At 38.3% G+C, this 21,904-nt stretch overlaps 1 protein-coding gene across 10 annotated transcripts in view; it reads right to left on the reverse strand.

Moving 5' to 3' along the window:
• Positions 1 to 21,904, reverse strand: part of ARHGEF7 (Rho guanine nucleotide exchange factor 7) — a 93,950-nt gene that overhangs the window by 59,880 nt on the left and 12,166 nt on the right. For 8 of the 10 annotated variants that reach the window (XR_015744579.1, XM_026708321.2, XM_026708323.2 and 5 more), the window contains exons 2-3: positions 14,124 to 14,210; positions 2,680 to 2,764 (exon numbers count right to left, since the gene is read on the reverse strand). Coding sequence is in view for 8 of the 10 variants with exons in the window: in XM_026708321.2 (XP_026564106.1) it covers positions 2,680 to 2,764; positions 14,124 to 14,210 (172 nt within the window). In the remaining 2 variants the exon portion in view is untranslated. Of the gene's footprint in view, positions 1 to 2,679; positions 2,765 to 5,606; positions 5,628 to 14,123; positions 14,211 to 14,301; positions 14,400 to 21,904 lie in introns of those variants that run through there. The other 2 variants (XM_026708322.2, XM_087938561.1) reach the window with 2 other exon arrangements.

Raw genomic sequence — 21,904 nt, forward strand, 5'->3', positions numbered from 1 at the left:
TGTGTGGACTTCAATTCCCACTCTGGCTTTGCTCTACTTTTTCAAAGTGCCACCTCTGTCACATTCTTTCTTTTTGTCTGTCCGTCCGTCCGTCCATCCCTCCATCCAAAAGGTCTGCCTGTCTCTGTCTGCTTGCCTTTCTGTCTACCTACCTACCTATCTATCTACCAATATAGATGTACGTATGTATGCATGTATGTATGTATCTATCTATCCATCCATCCATCCAAAATGTCTGTCTGCCTGCCTACCTGTCTTCCTACCTACCTACCTACCAATATAGATCTACCTACCTACTTATCTACCAATCTACTTACCTACCTACCTATCCATACATTCCTCCAAAAGGTCTGCCTGCCTGCCTATCTACCTACCAATCTATCTACCTACCTACCTATCTGTCTCTCTGCCTGTCTGTGTCTCTCTCTCTCTCTATCCATCCATCCATGTTTGAAGCGCCAGCGCCGCAGGCACATTGTGAAAGTAGAGCAGGGAGGGAGGGAGGGAGGGAGAGAGAGAGAGAGGGGAGAGAGAGAGAGAGCGCTGATGCATCTGATTGAAATGAGGCCTAGTTTAGACTGAAGCCGTTTTCCATATTGAAACATTTTTGCCAGCACATTGAAACATCTTTGGCTTCTATTAAAGGTTTTATGGACAAAACATGATAAAGACTATCAGGAAGCTCTCACATTTTGTTGAGGCTTTAAACAGGATCCACTGGACCAGATCTCCACCCTAAAAATTACTTTTCCCCAATGTATTACAGTGCCAATTCTGAAGAAGGCAAAACCAAAATGTACTGGTAAATTACAAGGAGAACACACACACACAAACACACACACCCTTCTAACACTGCTGGAGCAGGTGATTGGACGAGAATAGATATCTCATTATCCTTCTCCTCCCTCCCTCCTTATTTCTTTTTCTTTCTGTCCCTTCCTTCCATCCGCCCCTCTTTCTTTGTCCCTTTTTTCTTTCTTTCCCTTTTCTCTTTCTTTTCTTCCTTCTTTCTCTCCCTCTCCCTCTCTCTTTTCTTTCTCTCTCTTTCCCTCTCTCAGGCTCACCCCATTGACTTGACTTGCTTGGGCAGGTCCCTCCAATGCAGTGGGCTCAATGGGGTGGACCTGCGGGGCCAGCAGTGGCAACATGTTTGAAAAGTAGAGCAAAGCCAGAGGTCGGTAATTTTTGCTGCAAAGAATCACAAAAGCTTCTGGGTCGTGCACAAGAAGGGACACACATGTCAGTGCAATTCAGCAACATAAAATAATGAGATACAAATAAAACAAATCAACAAAAATCGGCAAAGCATCTCTGATTAGATTTTATTCACTGTTAGAATCTAATCAGAGATGCTTTGCCGATTCTAGTGCAATGACCTGCTCCAGCAGGGTTAGAAAGGAGTGTGTGTGTATGTGTGTGCATGGCTGTCAAAACTCCAAAAATGGGTCAAGTATCTCTGGGGAAGCCAGTCATAAATTAGAACATTTGCTAAACAACCGGCCATTAAATGAGGACCACTTGTATTTGGTTTGCCAGTCACCTGGCCATGCCCACCCAGTCACATGACCACCAAATCACACCTACCCATCATGTGACCAGCAAGCCATGCCCAGCCAGCAAGCCATGCCTGCCAGTCAAGTGACCAGTAAGCCACGCCCACCCAGTCACATGACCAGCAAGCCACACCCTCAAATTAGGCCATGCCCACAGAAATTTGAATCCCACCCCTGGGTGGGGGCACCGAGGATGAGTTTGTAGCACCAAGGGGGCGGTGGACTGAAAAAGTTTGGGAACCACTGATATAGACTCTGAATCCATTTGCCAACTTACTCTGCCTTCCCTTTGGAGATCAAAGTTCAGAAAGTTATCTACAGCTCTGGTATATGGAACTAGGAGAAGGCAGTAGAAGCTCAGTGTTGAAGGTACTTTCAACTAGGGCTGAGCAGCACTTTTCTGAAAGCAAATGGGGGCTTCAAAACAGAGAACTCACAAATGAAGCACTTCTCTGCAGCCCCTGAAATCAAGGGTGTCCTTCCCCAGATTGCATGGTAGCTGAAGAGCTAAGTGATTCCAAGAAAAGGCATGGCTACTTTAGAGAGTTGAAGACAGCTGCTACGTTCATGCTGCCATGTACTTTGAAGCACTGGTGTACCTTTGAATTTGAAGTGCTATATAGCTATTAACTTTGTTGCTACCATTAATCAATTGAACAGTACATTTGTTTTATTTTTAAAAAAATGATATTCTGCACATGCAGCAGCATCTAAATAACTTTGGCTGATTTCAAAAACTGTTATAAAACTGGATTAGCGTTCTAAATGGAAGTTCCAGACTACAATTTTGACAAGGAATCAAAGAAATCACTTTTGCATTCTTGCCAGCAAAATTATATAGAAGTGTCCATGAAATCACAGGAGTTGCCTTGGCCTCAAAAGAAAACTAACTTTACATTTTGTAGCTCACAGTCAGATGGGAAATGGGAGGAAAGTAATCCCAAAAATAGAAATGCAAATGATATGGAGTAAAGTTCTGAGATATGTAGCTGAAATCATTCAAATTTGAATTATACAAGTAAGTTAACAGAGGAAAGAAGGTGATTACATTAATGTTAAGTAATAGAAAATAATCAACTTCTAGAAAACTATAAAAAATATAACTATTAAATGGATTTATATTTACCTGCTGTTACTTTATTTAGTGCCACCAAGGAACTAAGCACTTTACTGAAGTTCTGTCCTTGGTAGAGATCATTTGCATCAAATGTCTAAAAAAAAACATGGTCTTATTAGAATCTAGAAAGAAAATCAACACTTTTTTGAAAAGTCTGTTAATATAAAGTAGCAACACTCAATATTTTTAGTTTATTTCTATATAAAAATACATTACTTGTTTTAATTAAATTTGGAGCTGCACAGGCCCGATTGAGACTCAAAAGTGATAAAATGATTTATAATCTAGCAAGATCGTGTCAACCCCAGATTCAGTACTCCATATATATGATGTGTAAAGCAGCAATGAATTATGTGAGACTTTGCAGAGCTGTAGATATCAAGAATATTAAACTTATACTGGACAGATCTGGGCTTTAAACCCAGAACAGACAATCGAGTGATTCAGCTCATCTTAAATCAAGAATGTTAACTTTTTCCAGCTGAAGGGCTGCATTAAAATACTGCAAAAGCAGATGAAGATACATCCCAATCTCATACTTCATATATGAAATGCTTGACTTTCCCCAATATTTGAAGTTTTTCTTTCTTCTTATTTAGACTTGTACCACTTTTTTTCCCCATCGGATGTCTAGAAATATGCCAGCAATTTTCAAGAGCTCAAAGAACTTACTGGTAGCCTAAATCACAGGTTATCACTACTTAAACCCATAAGTAATGTGGCTTGCTCAAGTTTCATTTCATCTGTTATATAATCCATCCTTCGTAGTTTGTAAGCCACAGTACAGTAAAATATCATTTTAACAGACATTATGGGGAAGGGATGTCCAATATTTACAAAGGCCCATTAGTACAAAAGTATTAAATTCCACCACATTGGCAATTATCATCTGTATAACGATGTCATGTGTGAATAGAACCAACTGTATCCTATTCAAAAGATGGTACTTAAACCATCTGAATCCAGTGATCTATCATTCATATACACCTTGGAAGCTTGTCCAAAGGATAGTACATCCCATCTAAATCCTTGAAGAAAGGATAAGATATCATTTCTCATGCAAGACTACAAACAGGATTGCATGTAATGAGCAGAACTTGATGTTTGGACTGAACACTAAGTGTTGCCAGCTTACAGTTAAATATAGAGTAGACCTGAAAAAACTGTATGTTCAATCCATGTTATTTTCCCTTTGCATTTTATCTCAGGTTTTAAAAAGTAATCATATGAAGCATGAAGTGATTTAAACTTTCAAGCATAACATTACAGCAATACATAGCAAAGAACACGTTTATATTTATCTTACATGTATGAGTTAGCATACATTACATATGCATCTGTGAAGGAAAACAAGGGTTTGTTGCCACTTTTTTAAAAAGACATTTATATAGCATGAAGCTTATATACTTCACCAATATTTGGCAATTCTAAATGGGTTACATATTCTATTTCTATCAATAAAATTAAAATACATACAGAGAGTTAAATAAAGAGTAATTCCACTTTTTCACACAAGAAAAACTGAAAGGTAATCACCTCACAAGAATGCACAAACTATTATAAAAATCATGTAAAATTAGGTTTATAACTTGAATGTTCATTGATTATGTAGAAGCCAGAAAACATTCTTTTGAACTCACAGTCCTATTTTTTTTTAGAAAATATGAAAATTTTCTCTGGAACCCAGAGTGGGATAGGGCCTGGGACCTGGGGAACCCAGAGCAGGATGGAGCCCATCAAATGGTTCCTAGGATCTGCTGTCGTCGGGGCGGGGGGTTGAGAGTTGGGGGGTGATTTTTTATTTTCCCATTTTGTTCTATCGTTCTTTATGAATTTATTTGATTCATTTTGTTAGTTTTTATTGTTTTTTGTTTTAAATATAGTTTTACATTCTGTAAGCCACCTCGAGTCGCCATGGGCAAATAGGCAGTAATATAAATTCAATTAATGATGATGATGATGATGATGATGATGATGATGAAAGAAATAATTTAAATGGCATTTAATAGTATTTACTTCAGTGTTTTAGAAAGTAAAATTAATAAAAGCATTATTAGGAAGTATTAGCAATACAGTCAGCTTTTTTGGTTTTTGAAAATACATTCCACATGTACTATAAATACAGAAAAATGAAAACTTCTATTTTTTTATTCCTATTAACTATTAGACACATATACAAAAACTCTTAGACTTATGTAACCTAAATCCACTAAATTAAAAAATAGTTAAAATAGAAAGCTTACTATAATGTACCAATATGCAGAAAATAATAGTTGTTATAAAATCTATCTTTCTATGGGTGTGTAGCCCCATCCATGTGAGTTATCAAATTCATTCATTTCTACATGCATAGCCTTTTCTATTTCATAATTTAAATGCTGCTAGCTTTTCAGAGCATTTCACAGCAAAATATTTTGTAAAAGTGGTAAATGTTTTATATAAAGGTCATACAGTATTGACATTAGTATTACTTCATTACACCTTTTTATGTATACTTTTAAGCAAAGTATATAAAATGTAATTTACATCCTGCACCTCTTCCACATCTTGCAAGCATACTCCAATTTTGCTTTACCTCTAATAAGAGGTATAACATCAAAAACAAACGTCAAAAATACCAAATTTAACATCAGAGACACAGAACAGTGGCTTGAGTGTGACAAGTTTTGATTCTATTAAGTAAAACAAAAAATATTCTGCAAATTTCTTCCTAAAGTCTATTAAGAAAAGAAAACTTCCACTGATTTTTAAAGATTTTGTAAAAAAATCTAGTTTCTATGTTTCAGAAACACTTAAACAACATGATGCAAGATAAAGGCAAAAAAGTGGTGTCCTAAATCCTGAAAGACATTTAAAATGAAAAATTTAAATAACAAACTATTTAAAAGCAAGAAAAATTTTCTAAAATAGCAAGGGGAAAATAGATTTAAACTCACCTCCATTGTAAATTCTCACTCAGTAATAGTTTACTAAACCAACATTAAAAGGAGTCATAAAAAAACAGGATGTTAAGGGGCTTATGTTTCCTGTCAGACTGAGACTATCTGGCGTATTGGAACAAGTTGATTGGCCCACCCGAACTGAAGCCTCATCACCATCTGCATTCTGCACCTTGCATGTGTAACTCAACAGGAAAACAAACAGGATAAAGGATGGAAGAAGGAAGAACTAAGTATGTATATGTAGTGCACTGATTATCAAAAGTTTCTTCGTGTAAGACGTCAATCATATTAACAGAGACCAGTATTTAAGGCACGCCTTTCTTTGTATCACAGAAATTGCATTTAGATAAATGACTCCCTGCCTATTTTTCTGCAGCTGCTTCTCAGGAAGCAGAGCTGTGAAGGCTCTGGAATGCTACCTACAGATCTTCTCGCAGTAAACCAAAAAGAAATAAATAGACTATACAGGTAGAAATATCAATTCCTAAAACAAATAAGTAGAATATGCCATAATAAAAATATCCATGCATTTCAGTACATTTCAGCAGACTATGTTGTAATACGGTATTTATATTCAAAACATGATGGCTGATAAACCATATTAATGCGCATTGGGTGCATTTCTTTTCTTTTTTTCTTTTTCTTCCCCGTTTCTGAAACCTCAGTTTCAAGACTGATTGCCAACTCTAAAGTTATATATGTAGCTATTACTGGCATATAGGAATTGCCTCTGTTTTGAACTTGAATTTTCCTGTGTTGCTTTTTTAGCATGGACAACACTACAACATCTAACATCCTAGCATCTGTCCAGAGTACATCTGAACTTCTGTAGATCCATAATGCCCTGATACTTCTGGAGTTTTTTTAAAAAAAGGAATTCCTATCCCTCATCTACAACAAGAACAGGAAAGGTTTGAGGTTGGTTTTCATTTCATGGCACATGGACTTCCTAGGATATCTGGCAGTGTAATATCTCACCACTTTATAACTCAATCTCAACTGAAATCATATAGACTTTCTCTTTGGCCCATTAATAACTAATTTAGTTCTGTATGACTAGCTTTCTAGTCATTAGGCAAAAACCCTAACAGCAATAAATACAATGCTACATACCAGTCAATCATTAGCACTTCCTCAAGGGGCAGATATTACAGTGTAAGGGATGGCACCAAAGCATTAGGAGAACAAAGCTGTTTGTTCCCTATACTAAACTTAGCATGGAGAAGGCAGTCCATTACTACATATAAGAATCTCCTGCATGTGAAGTATACCATATAAGGTAAAATGTAATTTGTAGTTGTGATGGATATAATGGTTTAGTTTTTGGAAGTGTAAGTGGTTGCACGATTCTAAATAATGCTCAGTTTTAATCATTTTGAATTGAACCAAGTCTATCATTCTTGGAATAACTGAAATAGATCTCATGAGTTTTCAGATAAAACTAACTGTATTCTTTTTCCAGCAAGCTTTAATATTTCTGGTATCTAATGGCATTAAGAGAACATGTAAGGGCATAGTAAGATTTCTATAGGCTATCCTGTAATACTACTACTTTTATTATTTACATAATGCCAGTTTTGTCCTTGCCTGGGTAATATTGAGATGCACTGTACTGCAGAATTCCAATTCTTCTCAGAATTAGATTCTAAAATCTGGTTTAAACAGACTTGCCTTCTATATTAAGGTGCTTTGGGTGGAGTTGTTGCAAATATGCCTTATCTACAATGCTTTACATCCACTGTACAATATATAAATATTTTTCCATTGCTTGTCCATTTATAATAGTGAGAAAGAACTGATGTCTTTCAGATTTCCTCTCCCTGATTTACATAAAAAACTGCTAGATGAGATCATACAGAAATTTAGGGTACAGAATCTTGATGCATGTCCTTGATATCTATCTGATTTTACTCTTAACAGATGGCTGGAATAGGACAAATGTGTGTATCACAAGAGGAAAATGCTGTTGAGGAGTTTCCATCTGATCTGATCTATCATCTATACCAGGGGTATCAAACTCAAGGCCTGCAGGATACTTAAATCTAGCCTGCGGGGCCGGCCTGGAAATATCAAGGGACCAGTCCACAATACCTCTGGCGGCTAAAACAGGCAGTGTATGCCCCCTCCACCTCATTTTCACCGTCCATGGTCTCCTGCAGCACTCTGCAGGCCGAAACCATGCAGAAAACAGGCTGAAAAATGGGCTGAAAAATGGGCCCAAAACAGCCCCCCAAAGGCCCCAAAACAGGCCACACAGCCCATTTTCAGTCAGCAGATTGCTGGAGGCCATGGAGGACGAAAACAAAGCCCAGGGGGCCCACATGTGGACTCCCCATGCCCTGTTTTGGCCAGCAAAATACTGCAGGAGGCATCTGTCCCGCACCCACCCCCCGCCACCGGCCCCCAGCCCCCAGAGGAGAACTACAATGCTGACCCGGCTCTTGAAGAAATCCAGGTTGACACCCCCGATCTATACTAAATATGCTAAATAACACTATAGCTGCAGATTTGCACTGAGTTTATTTATTGCAGTGCAAAGTGGCCTGGAATACCTTCTATTACCTAAGGCTGTTTTGCCAACTATATCATTTGTCAGAGACATATCACTTGTCTTGATTTTTAGCCTAGAATGATTTGATGCTGATTTTCTGTGGTGGAAAAAAAGCTGAGAAGCACAACTTCTTTAAGATGTGATGCCAGGGCAAAAAATCTAGATAGAAATTTCTCCATTCAAATATTTTAGCACTACTTTATTCTTAATCTTTCTACTGCAATTCTGTTCTGATTATGTACAGAAATAGATTGTACAGATATGACAAATACTGAACAAGTATTTATATCAAGTGCCCAAAAGACACTTGAAAATTATGTAGCCCTCTAACTGCACACGTTATATAGTACAATCCAGTGACACTATTGGATTTGGTCTTTTTAATAATCTGCTGGAAGATGACTCATTTTAATTTAATCTGCCTAGCTTAATATCCCATGAAATAGATATCACAATCAAGGTATGAGAATCCCTTTAAAAAGACAGATACTCTTTGGTACTCTCTCTTGGATAAATTTATCCACCAATTAAGATCAGCTTGGATCAAAAGAAATAAAAGATAGAGCTTCTCTAAGGTGATGTTTTCTTTTTAAATAAACAAACCACGTATGTCATAGCTTATATAGTTAGCTTTTTGCTTACCACCCAGCAAATTTCTGTAATGATAAAAAGAACTTTACAAACACATACACTTTTCCAGTCACTCCAAAGGCTATTGTATAGGGCAGTGATGGCTAACCTTTTCAACATGACATGCTGAAAGTGCGCGTGCATGTGCCTGCACCCATGATGCAATGCGCGCATGACACCCTGTCCCTGCACATGAGATGCCCTGCATGCACACCGCACGCCTCTGCACATGTGACCTCTGCACACTGCATGCCTCTGTGCATGCATGCAAGACCCCCCAAGCGCCCCGCCCTCTGTGCATACATCTCCCCTGCACATGCGTGGCAGATACCCGACAATCAGCTGGCTGGCGGGGGCATGCGCGCATGCACAGTGCGACTCTTCCCGTTGATCTCTGGCATGCTGGCGGAAATGGCTCTGCGTGCCACTTCCGGCATGCATGTCATAGGTTCGCCATCACAGGTATAGGGTATACTACGGGTCACTAGGCAGCACTAATCATAATCGAAGATATGACTGGAGGGTGCGACTGCATTACTATCTCAGTATCTCTCTCTCACTCTCTCTCCCTCTCTCTCATTTTTGTTCTCCTTTCTCTATTCTTATTCCTTTGATGTCATTTCTTTTCAGTGTGTAAGCTTGGAAGGCAGAACAGACTTTTTCTTGATTTGCAAGCTACACTAGGAGCTCCTCCAAGCAAAGCGCTGGCATGGTTTGAATAAATTCCAGTTTCCAGCTGGCATATTTATAAAACTATTCCTACTAATACTTTTACTGTCATCTCTCCATATCCCAAATTCCAATTATTTTGGCTCATTTTTACAGCAAATGAATTCTGAAAATTAAAAAAAAAAACTAATTCATTTTCATGGAAACAGATGCCCTATGTAGCAAAACCTTTTTGAACAGGTGATCGCATTCAGAATAAAGAGTTCACATTGTGAACCCTCTTTCAGAATTATTGGGGTCCTTCCCATTCATAAAAGGACTATCAGTACAACCACTCGCAAAATACCAATTTATCAGAATGCTACCTAGCATCCCACTTTATCTTTGTATTATGCTTCGAAGACTGAAGCAGAAAGTTTAGGATATGGCTAAAGATTTTAAACTTACAAATATCATCAGGAATCTGCTTCAGAACCACCTGTTCACCGTGGAGTTCCAGGGAAGGTGAAGAACTAAAAGGAAAAGCTTATTATAGGGTAGTGTATTGGCTCCAACCCTTTTTAATATTTAACCAATGATCGCTACTCCATGAAGGTACTGACAACTATATGTATGCTGATGGTCAAGCAACGACTGTACAGGGAAAAACATTTGATGAGGTTGAACATTGGTTAACTGAAGCTCTAGTAGAACTGAATCGATACTATTAGGATAACCAGTTAAGGCCAAATCAAAAAAAAAAAAACCTCAGGTACATGCATTGCGGTTTTTTTGCAATAAGCAGGCTGCTCGGGAGCTGCAAATTGTATGGAAAGGGATGCTACTGAAGCATTGCTACAGCCCTAAATATTTAGGGGATGACTCTAGATAAGGCCTTAATAGGTAAGCAGCACAGTACCAACTCTAAACTGAAGGTCACTTCCTCGGGATATTAATAAGCTCTAACTGGGTGCTAAATCAAGGGTTTTTAAGAGAACGGCTTTAGCTCTTTGCTACTCAGCAGGTGAATACACCTGCCCACTCTGTTATAAATCAGCACATGCTGCGATGTTGCTCTGAATGAAGCTAGCAGAATTATTACTGGATAACTAAAACCTATCCCTCTAGATAAGATCTATCATCTAGCTGGCATTGCTCCACCTGCTGTTATAGAGAAGCAGCAACATATATAGAGAGGCTTAAATCATCAATATCTAGACAACACCTCCCCATGGCCTAAAAACCAGTTCATCAGAGGTTAAAATCTAGGAGAGGCTTCTTTAGATCGACTGTGCATGGATACACCAACATCCAGAGACACTCTGAACAAATAGGGTTAATCCTATTCTACTTCTGCTCTTTATGATTGTGGTGACATGCAGACAACAACACATATGTATATCTGTCCTTTGTGGATCTTGTGGCAGTGCAAAAGAATGCAATTAATGTTGCTAGTTTCTAGACAAGATCTGCTTAACTTGTACATATTTTAATATTGTATTTTATGTTTTAAATTTTGTGTTGTATAGTATGTCTTAATTGACATGAATAAATCAATAAACAAACAAATAAATAAAATCTTTGTACTTTTACTGGGCAGGTCAGTACACTTGTAAAAAAAAGCAACCACCCACTCTTATTTTCTAAAAATTCCCAGGGTCAGCCTTGGAAATAAATATGATGCTTTGCTTTCTTAATAACAACTTCCATTCGTTTGATTATACTCTTCAATGTAAACAGCCAGGCATGGAAGATAGCCTTGAGGCACCAAAGAGAACATCTACAGGCACACTGGCACTCCATATATAGCATGATCCTTGACATAAATAATTTTAAATCAATTTCTTAAATCACTGGCTACTAAATAAACAACTGCCTGTGTTGGTCCAAAATGTAAGACGTATAGTTTTGTTAATAATTGCCAATAGTTGAGCTCACACACTGGCTAAAATAAAACCAAACAAATGTATGGATGAAATAAATGGAATGCTTAGTAAATGAAATAAACATTTATGATCCAGAGTAGAGAAGGAACAATGATGCATGAGATCTCCTTGATTATTTAATGTATTTATGGATTCTTATATAATAAACACTTATGGTGACATACAGATTATATATGTTCAAAAAAATGTATCTTTTCATGAAGATGCTGTACTGCTTCTAGCCAAGAATCCTTATGATTTATACCAAACATTAGATACACAGCATAATAAAGCGAGTATAGATCTAAAAATCAATGTATCGGAAGATCAAGGTTTGAAAATAAAAATACAGTGAATAAGTTCAAGTTATGCACAAATGATGAAAAATTGAATGTATTTGTACAATACTTTTATGGATTACTGTATCTTTAGATACACATCTTTATACTAGAACATTTACTAAAGATGAAAAAAATGAAGAACTGATAATATGGTTAGATCACAGAAAATAAATGAGGAACAAATTGCAAATATATCCATAAAGGAAGGAAAAATGGGTTTAGAAGATAGAAAAGACCAAGAAAATAATGGTTAGAGGGAGATGACAGACTGAAGTGACAAGTTTAAAGAAGAAAAGGCAAAATATAAAGCAGAGTACAGATATGTTTGCAAGAATAGAAAGCAATGGGGAAACGGAGATCACAGAAGACATAATGAATGGGGTTGATAACTAAATTTAGTTAATTTTTTTCCTTTTGCCCCCTTCAGAAGGGAAAGGGCAGGCATTGCATGAGTGAGATTACCAATACAGATTCTAAGATGAAGACTTTGTATATAGCAAACGTACATATGAAACTACAAATAAAAAATTCTGCAACTAATGAAAAGCTTACTAAAGGAATTTTGGATATGATAGAAACAACACTTTTATGAATGAACGGGTACTTTGGTCATGGAGGACTTTGTCCAAAGTGATGCATTAAAATATGTTTAATTGCAGAACCTTTGACAGGAAAGCCAGACACACCCATAAAATATATAGGATACCCTAAATCAGGGGTTGCCAACCTTTTGGACCTCAGGGAGCATGAAACTCATAATTTTAAATCCCGTGGATCAGAGACCCTGGGAAAATCCCCCCAAAAAAGTCTGCAGGAAAATTCCTCACTCATTTTCCTACTGATCGATCATTCTTTATTTGGGATCTCAGGATACCGTTTCCAGCTCTGTTCTCAGGAGGAGGCGGGGGAGGGAGAGAGAGAGAGAGACTTTTGGCTTCATGTAAGGAAAGCAGCAGAAGCAGCAAAAGTCTTTCTTTCTCTCCCCCAAACTCTGCCAGAAATGAGTCTTTGTGAGACTTGTTGCACCGGCGCAGCCTCTTGGAGCAGGATGCCTTGCAGGGTCCCAAAGACTCATTTCTGGCGGAGTTTGGGGGAGAGAAAGACTTTTGCTGCTTTCCTTCCATGCAGCCAAAAGCAGAAGAAGAAAGAAGTGGAAAGAAGCAACCCAGTGGCCAGGCCAGGCGAGTGGGGCAAGTTCCCCCCCTCCGCCCTGTCCCCCCTCCCCTCACTATCTCGTGTTGCTTGCAATGCAAGCAACGCAAGCCTTGTGTTCTCATACAGCCTGGATTAATTGCTTTGGGGGATGCATTGGGGGTGACATTTCTCTGTGGACCACCAAAATTTTCTTGCAGACCAGAAGTCATCCCAGGCCCACTGATTGGCGACCACTGTCCTAAATGACCACATATCCCACTTTGTTTAATTTGGTCAACTCAAGACAGTGAACACACATAATAATCCTTCCTCCTATTTTCCCCATAGCAACTTTTTAAATGGGTTGGGCTGCAAAAGCATGACTGGCCCGAAGTCACCAAGCCAGCTTTCATGCCTAAGGGAGGTCTAGAACTCATAATCTTCTGATTCCTAGGAGAACCTAAACTATATCAAACTGGCTCTCAGTTCCCCAACATGAAAAGAGCTATCACTAAATTACTCATAAGGTCAAAACTGGTTATATTTACACAACAGGCTTATCCAATAAAACTTTACTCAACTAACTCAGGTGCATAACATACCACACCATTATCAAACAGCACAGGCTAGATTTTCACAATATACAGAGGCTTCAGCATGGTGCGCTAGAGACATATGAAAAAAAGCAAGTGAATATACAAGGTGAAGGTTAACTTTTTTTCTCCAATCCAAGTACCTTACTAGCTTTCTAGCAGAAACCACACTAGGATACTTTCTGCTGTGAGGCTAATACCAGTCAAGAGCAGCCTGGGCATTGTGGGGTAAGTATTCTCAGCTCCAAGACAAGCATTCCAATGCAACACACAGTTCTCCAGAACCTCAGATCTATCATATCTTTCCTAACTTGTCCTTCCACCCAAGTTCTTTGTAGGGAAGCTTAATACCTTTAAGCTTGATTGCAAAAAAAACAAAAACAGAACATTGTTCAAACAATGCAACAGCAGGCTGGCATAAATTACTGTTTTAAATAGAGAGAAAATGTAGGATTGATCCGTGTGAAGAGTTTATAGACGTGCAGATAAACACCATGAGAGGCTACTGACAGCCTCACCTGTGTAAAACAAGAGACAGGGAGGTTTCTTGTTCGCAGCCACCCCATTCCGGCTTCTGCCTACCCCGATTCATTCTTTTGCAGAGATTTTACCGCCACCCCATTCCTTCCCCCCCTTCCCCCGACGCACCACAGGTAGACATGCAGCCGCCTCCCATCCCATTTCCTCACCTCCAGGCGAAGGGTGGCGCCGCATGCCCGAAGAAACTCGCGGATATTGCTCAGGCACTCGCTCTCGGTGCGCGGCTCCGGATAAACCTGCAAGAGGAGAAGGCGAAGGAGCTCATGTCAGATCGGGCTTGGGCTCCAACCGCGGGAAAGCGCTCGAGAGAAGCCACCCGGGACTTACCTTCCGGGACAAACTCTGCCCTGTAGTCCCATTCACTCCCCTGCTTCTCCCGTCTTGGGCTTCCCTTGAAAGCGGCGTTTGATTTGCTGTGCCCGTGACGGGAGAGGTGAACCGGGAAGTAAACACGAAAGCAGGAAATGGCGTGTGTGAAGAAGACGAGGGAAGTCTCTGTCCACCCACTCCGGGTCATTTTCCCTGCTGCCTCCCTCCCTGTCCCTAGCCAATAGTTGCTTCCCATCCTGAGGACCACTTGGTCCAAATAACAAAATAAAAAAAGCGCGCCTAACGAGTGCCCCCCAAACCCACGCCCCCAAACACAAACCCCGGTTAAAAAGGCAATTTTGCTCGCACATCTTTTTTTTTTCAGCCGCTGGGGAAAACAACAATATCAACGTGCCTACTCTCCCTGTCCTATTGTTTTATTTTTATTTTTTGTTTTATTTTTCTTATATGTATCCATTTCATGTATTCATAACTATGTTTATACTTATACCTGTTATCTTATAATCGCTTGACTAAATAAACAAACAAATAAAATGGAAGTAGTTCATAGTTCTTCTCCAGAGCTGCTCCCCTTTCCTCAAAGGTTTCTGCATTTTTAACCTCCTCACGACATTGCCTTCACCTTATCCCCATGAGTGAAATAGCTTTAAGACATCCCAAATGGAACTAAAGTTAAAAGTAAAATTTATCTCCTTATCTCAAAGGCATCCAAAAGCACTTATCTACTAAAGGGAAATTAAGTGGACTGGCAATGATTGGAAATAGAAGCAATAAAGGCAGGGCAGGAATTGGCAAATGTCATGCCACCATAATTTTGTTGCTTCAAAGATGAACAGAAAACGCTATACCTCAAGAGTAGGGAAATGTCTGTGGTAGAGTTCCATATATTATAAAAACTTTTTTTTAAAAAAAGGTTAAGAGCACATTACAGGCTTCCATTATACTGGGTCATTTGAAGCAAAAATTGTGTGATATACTGTATTTTTCAAAATATGTTTTTCCAGATGTGCTCAAGAGAGTTGGCAATCATTAAATCTTGAACTACATCATAAAACATAATAGCAAAACAAATCAGAAACAAAACCCCTTAGTTAACCAAGAATAACCTGTCCTATCCAATTTTAATACGAAAAAACACAAATATTCTCAAGCTGACTGGCAAAACTGGAGCTACCTGTAAAAAGACTTTGTGCAATAATCTGAACCCTGTTCTTTAGAAGAGCAGAACAGATTCCTCAACCCCCAAAAGGATGATGGTTGTATCTGATGAAGCATCCACATTGTGCACCTTTAACAGAAAAGTAGAGAATATTGTAGCTCTGTGCTCCCCACCCCCAAGCTTTTGGGTGCCAGGGATCAATTCTGTGGAGAGAGGGTTGTTTTTTTGTGTGTGTGGACAGGAGGCATGGTTTTGCCTCCTGTTTGCCTCTATGGTTGCCTGCACCCTGCGCATGCATGGATGGGGCTTGGCTTGTTTGCATAGCCTTGTGTGCCATAGCCTGGTGCTTGGCCATAGCCTAGGGTTGCGGACCAGGTACCAACGTTTTGATGGGAACTGCTCATTTATTGTACTAAGCCAGTACTGAAAAAACATCACCATATAGTTCTTAGCAGAAATGTGTCAAATAGTTTGGGATCTATGAATATGCATCTAATCCTACAGCAAGACTCCCAAGGCACAATGTACTAACTTGGGAGCCCATAGAAGGTTTCAGAGAAATGGAGTCTTGGATCTTTATGTTAAGTTTCCAAATGTTGTCAGCCATGGTCAATACAGGTAATAGTAAGGAGTGATGGAAAGTCTATATACCATTAATATAGGGAAGATCTTAATTATCTCTGTACCATAAAGCCTTAGAGCTAAGACCATGGTAACAATTAATTACATCTTACCCCTTACATCTAGACAGTTTTTCAGTGTTCATCTATCTCTGATTTACAGGAAAATTCAGTCTGGATTTTTCAGTCTTGATTCCAAAACTCAGAATTTCTCAGTACTTGTAGCAATTGATAATTAACTCTAATGAATAACTTCACTTGGAACATATAAGGAAAAATATTTTAAAAGTTCAAAAATGTGCCACATATTGTCCCTGTAGAAATATTTTAATATATATGTGATCACCAACTTTTTTTTAAACCGCTTCAAAAATGAATTGATGAATAAATTCCATGAAAGTGTCAATAAGAGACTATATTAGAAACCTTACAATAGGAAAGCAAATTTTGAATTTTTTCCTTTTACAGGATAGATTCTTCTCATTGATTATTTAAACTATAGACACAAAAGGGTAGAAGTTAATAGCCATCATTCAATAGTAACAGGTGGCCTCATACTTGCATTCATTCATGATTAATGCTGGCAATCAATTACTGTTCTTTGGTACCCATATTAAACAGAAATGCTTTATTGAAAAAAGAAGCTGCATAGACAATCATTTCACCATGCATGTTGGCCTTATTTGTGATAAAATGCAATCACTGAGCAAGACAATATAGGCTGCTAAGCTAAAAGATGAATAACTTATTGCAGAGTGGTTTTTAATAAATGAGAACATTTGTGGCTCAGGGTTGAAATGAGGGATTCTTGGTGCTTTTGGAGCTTGGTTTTCTGGCTAACACTGATGATGTTACCTACTTTGGGTAATGAAATGTCTGCAAGAAAACAACTAAGTTCAGAGAGCATCAAGGACCCCTCAGAGTGGTTTTTATAAGTGCCAGCAACTTAAAAGGACCAAAAATAATTTTGTAGTACTAACAACCACTGTCTTCCAAATATACATTAGTGAACAGACCAGCTATCAATAGGAACATCATTTATCAGAAAATAAGGCGACCTTTCCCGCACTTTATGGAAGCAAGTAATTTTTTTTATCTAAACTTTTTTTGTGGGAAGGTAGTTCTTAAATTATGGCTGCCTATCTTTTGAGTAAATGCAATACACATTTCAGTTATTTAAATCATTCTCTTCTAACGTTGATGTCTCTGTCTCTTTCCACACACATACTTGGTTCACATTGAATGAAGAGGAATAGTCTTAAGCTGCATATAAACAATATGATATAGGTAATGTATATAAATAAAAAAATTCCTTGTTATATATAGTATCTTGTGGGGTCAAATTACTATCTGTTCAGGGTCACATGCAGCCCAGGGCTTTGGACTTATCTAGTTTAAACAGATTCTGCTGAATATCTGAATTACAACTTTCACAAAATATGACATCAGAATTAGTTACCACTTTTTAGTTGATTTGCCTTTGCATTTCATGTCTTTGACATCAACAAATTCATGCTAGGTTCATGCTAAGATACAACTTGTCCAGTGGTGGGATTCAAAAATGTTTACTACCAGTTCTGAGGACGTGGTTTGGTGGGGTGTGGTTTGGTGGGGCACGGTTTGGTGGGCCTGGCAGGGGAAGGATACTGTAAAATCTCCAGTCAGAGGTGGTATTTGCCGGTTCTCCAAACTACTCAAAATTTCCACTACCACTTCTCCAGAACTGGTTAGAACCTGCTGAATACCACCTCTGAACTTGTGGGGTACAAACCAAATTAAACTACATTATGGTTAAGTGTGATATATTGATCCAACTTGGATTTGAATATTTTCCTCCATAGCAATTTTTAAAAAAAAACTTATTTCAAACCTTACATATCAGACAATATATCTACTTCCAACCTCTTATTTATATATCCAAGATTTGTTACCCATCTTGTGATTCCAGATCTACAATTGACTACACAGTTTATATTATATATATTTAAATAAGTTTGTATCAATTCAGAAAATATTGAGGAAAGTTTCAAGTCAAAATAGGTTTCTTTTGAGACATAATACGTTTAAAATAATGGAACAGAGAAACAGAAATGTAAGTCAGGAACTTGGAGATTCATAATTGGATAATAGGCGAAAATTCCTGAATAGAGCTGAATGTTTCTTTATCTGCCCAACCACCAGAATTCTCAGCACGTAGCTGGTAGGAACAACCATGTAATTTGTTAAGTTCATTCAACAGAGAAAGAAGAAAATGGAAAAACAATCTAGACATAAAGAGCATGTTCTTGATTCCCCAACTCTAATGTGGTACTACAGACTTACTCAATTTTCTGGTGCCAGATAATTCAAGAAACTGATAATAATACAGTTGTATCTATTTTGTTTGGATTCTGGCACTGCCATTATCACTTCCTAATGCTTGTTTGTTTTCGAAGGTTTTTTTAAAAATCTTGGTTTTAAAAACAGGCAATACAGAGAAGCAGAAGTCAACAACTATTTTAGGCATCGGTTGATCACGCAATTTCACTGCTTGCCAAACCTTCAAAATAAATACATCAATGGCATTGGCTGAATCTTGCAACCATATCATTACCTAAGATGGATCTTACATAATTCCAAGTGTTCTTGCCTGAGTTCTCATGAAATGGAGCGTTTGCAGGGGTGGGATGCTACCGATTCTTCCCGGCTCTATAAAACCGGTAGCTCTGAAGAGCAGCAGACACAGGACCGGTTCTGTGTCTGCTGCTGTTTGGCCCACTTGCCTGCCCAGGCTCTTACCTGACCTTTATTTCCTTATTTTTCAACCTCAGCTGCTTTGCACGGCAAAGCTGAGGTTGAAAAAGCAGTAAAAGAGTGGTTTTTCAAACACTACGCACCTGCGCACAGCGCTTATCAGCTGTCCGGGCAGCATAGCTTTAGGTGTAGTACATGCGCGTACAGCAAGCATGCGTGCACAAAACATAATCACCGAACTGGTAGTAACACCAGTTGAATCCCACCCCGAGTGTATGTATGCTGATAAATCATGCAATTTCACAAGGTTGGGATAATTTCATTTATTCTTTATTTAACGTTGGCATTAGAGCATCACATCAGCATCATGCTGCCAAACTTTACAATTAGACAAAGCAGAAGCAGCCAAAGGGAATGTAAGATGGCAGGAAGGAGCCCAGTGATGAAACTGAGAGGTTTGTGGTTAATTACAAGCCCAGCATACCAAAGACAACACAAGCAGTTAAACTGAAAAGAGATGCTGTTCTTGAAGTTTTTCTCTTTTCAACTTTTTTATAATGCACCGGGGTTTTGTATATCTAGTTATTTCCTAATAAAAATAGGAGGAAAGTATTAGTATTATACAGCCAGTTGCCAGAAAATTTCAGAAGTGTAATCTTGAGGCCATGGAAATCACAAAAGAGAAATTGGGCAAAATGCCCCTGACCCTTTGACTGTCTACCTAAGCCATACTTTTTCACAAAACTCTTGAAAAAGCCACAGTAGTTCATAGATAAGACTAAGTCATAAACGATGACCGTCATATTGCAGTTGATAATTATACATTGTGCTAAGCCAAAGTCACAGTATGCTTTAGCACAATAAGGAAACTTAGATGGTGGCTCTAAAATGATATGTGGTAGAGGTCAGCTAACAGGTGAAATGTTCTCAAAAGCTACAGTAGAACCACAGCCTTTAAGAAGCAATTATCATTTTGCTATTCCCTGAACCACCAGGACAGCTGGTATACAATTTAATTTGATGTACATTTAGGAAATGTTTGTCTCACCAGCTTTCATAGAATTAACATTGTAAATGACAATAGCTGTGTGCACTGTTATTCCCTGAACAGACCAAACACAGCTGCCCCATTCAGAGTATTCCTGCCAGAATACATAAATCTCCATAGGAGGCTGAACATCGCCACTATTGTCAGAGAAAAAGACCATATGGCTACAATCAGCCCTATGATGTCTTTGATCAACTGTCTCAGAGGATCCTGCATGGGGGCTTCTTTATGTCAATAGAGTTGCAGTATTTTGGTAGCTACTTTCACCACAGTGGTGTGATTTACAGGTCAGCAGCATGAAATCAATTTCCTAATATAGTTGCTAATTTGTTGTCAATTTTGTTCATTTGCTTCTTCACCATCATGCCATTTTTTTCTCTGAAATGCTTCCCATCACTAGATATGCTAATCATTCCATTTTGACAATCTATATTTCAAAGGCAAACAAATGTAAACAAAACACATCAGAGATTCAAACAAGGCAACCTAATTTATATATTCTCCGGGATAAAGTTATAAAAGTTTCCTTAGAATTCTGGCAGAAATGGACTGTTCTCCATTGAAAATAGGGATGGAGTTACACACTGTAATATGAATAATAACAGCATTCCTGGAAAAAGGTGAGGCTGAATTCTCCCAGATTAAAGTTCTGCCACCTGACCAGCATACTAGGAAAGTAACCCCAAATGGGTCTTTTCTTAAGTATTAACTTGTTTCTTCTATTTTAAGATAATTATGGTTAATTCCAGATTGGGATGCAGATCTGATCACAGATTAATTTGAACTCTTAACCATCATAAAGCACTGCTGGATGCTTGCTTAGCCTTGCAATAAATCTTGGATTAACCCAGTCATAAATTTTCTGCAATCTAAGAACATTATCTTAAAGCATAAACTATCAACGCCTAAAAAGCAGCACTTTACTGCATATTCTTGCATAGGTTTCTCTATTTAATCATTGAAGGTTAGTTTGGCTCACTTTCTAGTTCCTTGGTATCCCAAAGTGGGGGCTGGATAAAAATAGCTAAATAAAGGGATCCAAACATCAAGGCTAGAAGGGAGGAACACTGCCAGCTTCACAAGCTTGAAAATGAGTTGTTTCTCTTTCACTTTGTTGATAGAGAAAGCAGAGATTTGTTTATTGTGGCAAACCCAAGAGGCCAGACTGAGGCATTCATTTCTGGCTCATCAATGATCCCCCAATTGAGTTCCCAAATGTTGTGGAGGAAGAGCTTGTTGGCTCTTGGATCTTTGTGAGCACTAGAAAACAAACTAATATGCCATGAAAGCCAGTTTGGACTCACGTTAAAGTACCAGGCTAGAAATCCAGAGACTGGGAGTTCTAGATCCAGAAATATTTCATAAGAATTCTCCACTCCTCTACTCATTGCAGAATACCTTTATGCCACCAGACTTGAAATTCTAGACCTAGAAAACCTAGAACTATGCTGCCTTCAGTCCAATCTAAGTATAGTATATAAAATCATACTTCAGCTTCAACCATAACAACACAAGAGCAAACAATAGATACAAACTCAAGGTTAATCGCACCAAACTTGATTGCAGGAAATACAACTTCAGCAACAGAGTGGTCAATGTCTGGAATACTCTACCTGACTCTGTGGCTTCTTCCCCAAACCCCAAAAACCTTAACCATAGACTGTCTACTATTGACCTCACCCCTTTCCTAAGAGGTCTGTAGGGGGCATGCATAAGCGCACCAATGTACCTACCTTCCCTGTCCTATTGTTTCTTTTATATTTTTTTTATTTTTCTTATATGTATCCATGTATTCATAACTATGTTTTACTTGTACTTATTATCTTGTAAGCAATTGACAAATAAAAACAAAATAAATAAAAAAAATATAGATTCACCTTAGGTATGAAGCCATCTGGGTGATACAAGGTACAAATTTTAGGCAAATTGTTTAAAATTTCTATTTTGGGGAACAGTAGTGTGCTAAACATGCCAACTTTACAAAACTTATTTAAAAATCTGCAATCTGCCATTCAGTTTCTATTTCAAAAAGCTGTAGGA

The sequence above is a fragment of the Pseudonaja textilis genome, chromosome 8 (genome assembly GCF_049901715.1).
Source record: "Pseudonaja textilis isolate UNSWEBS1 chromosome 8, rPseTex1.2, whole genome shotgun sequence".
In the NCBI taxonomy this organism is placed as follows: domain Eukaryota; kingdom Metazoa; phylum Chordata; class Lepidosauria; order Squamata; family Elapidae; genus Pseudonaja; species Pseudonaja textilis.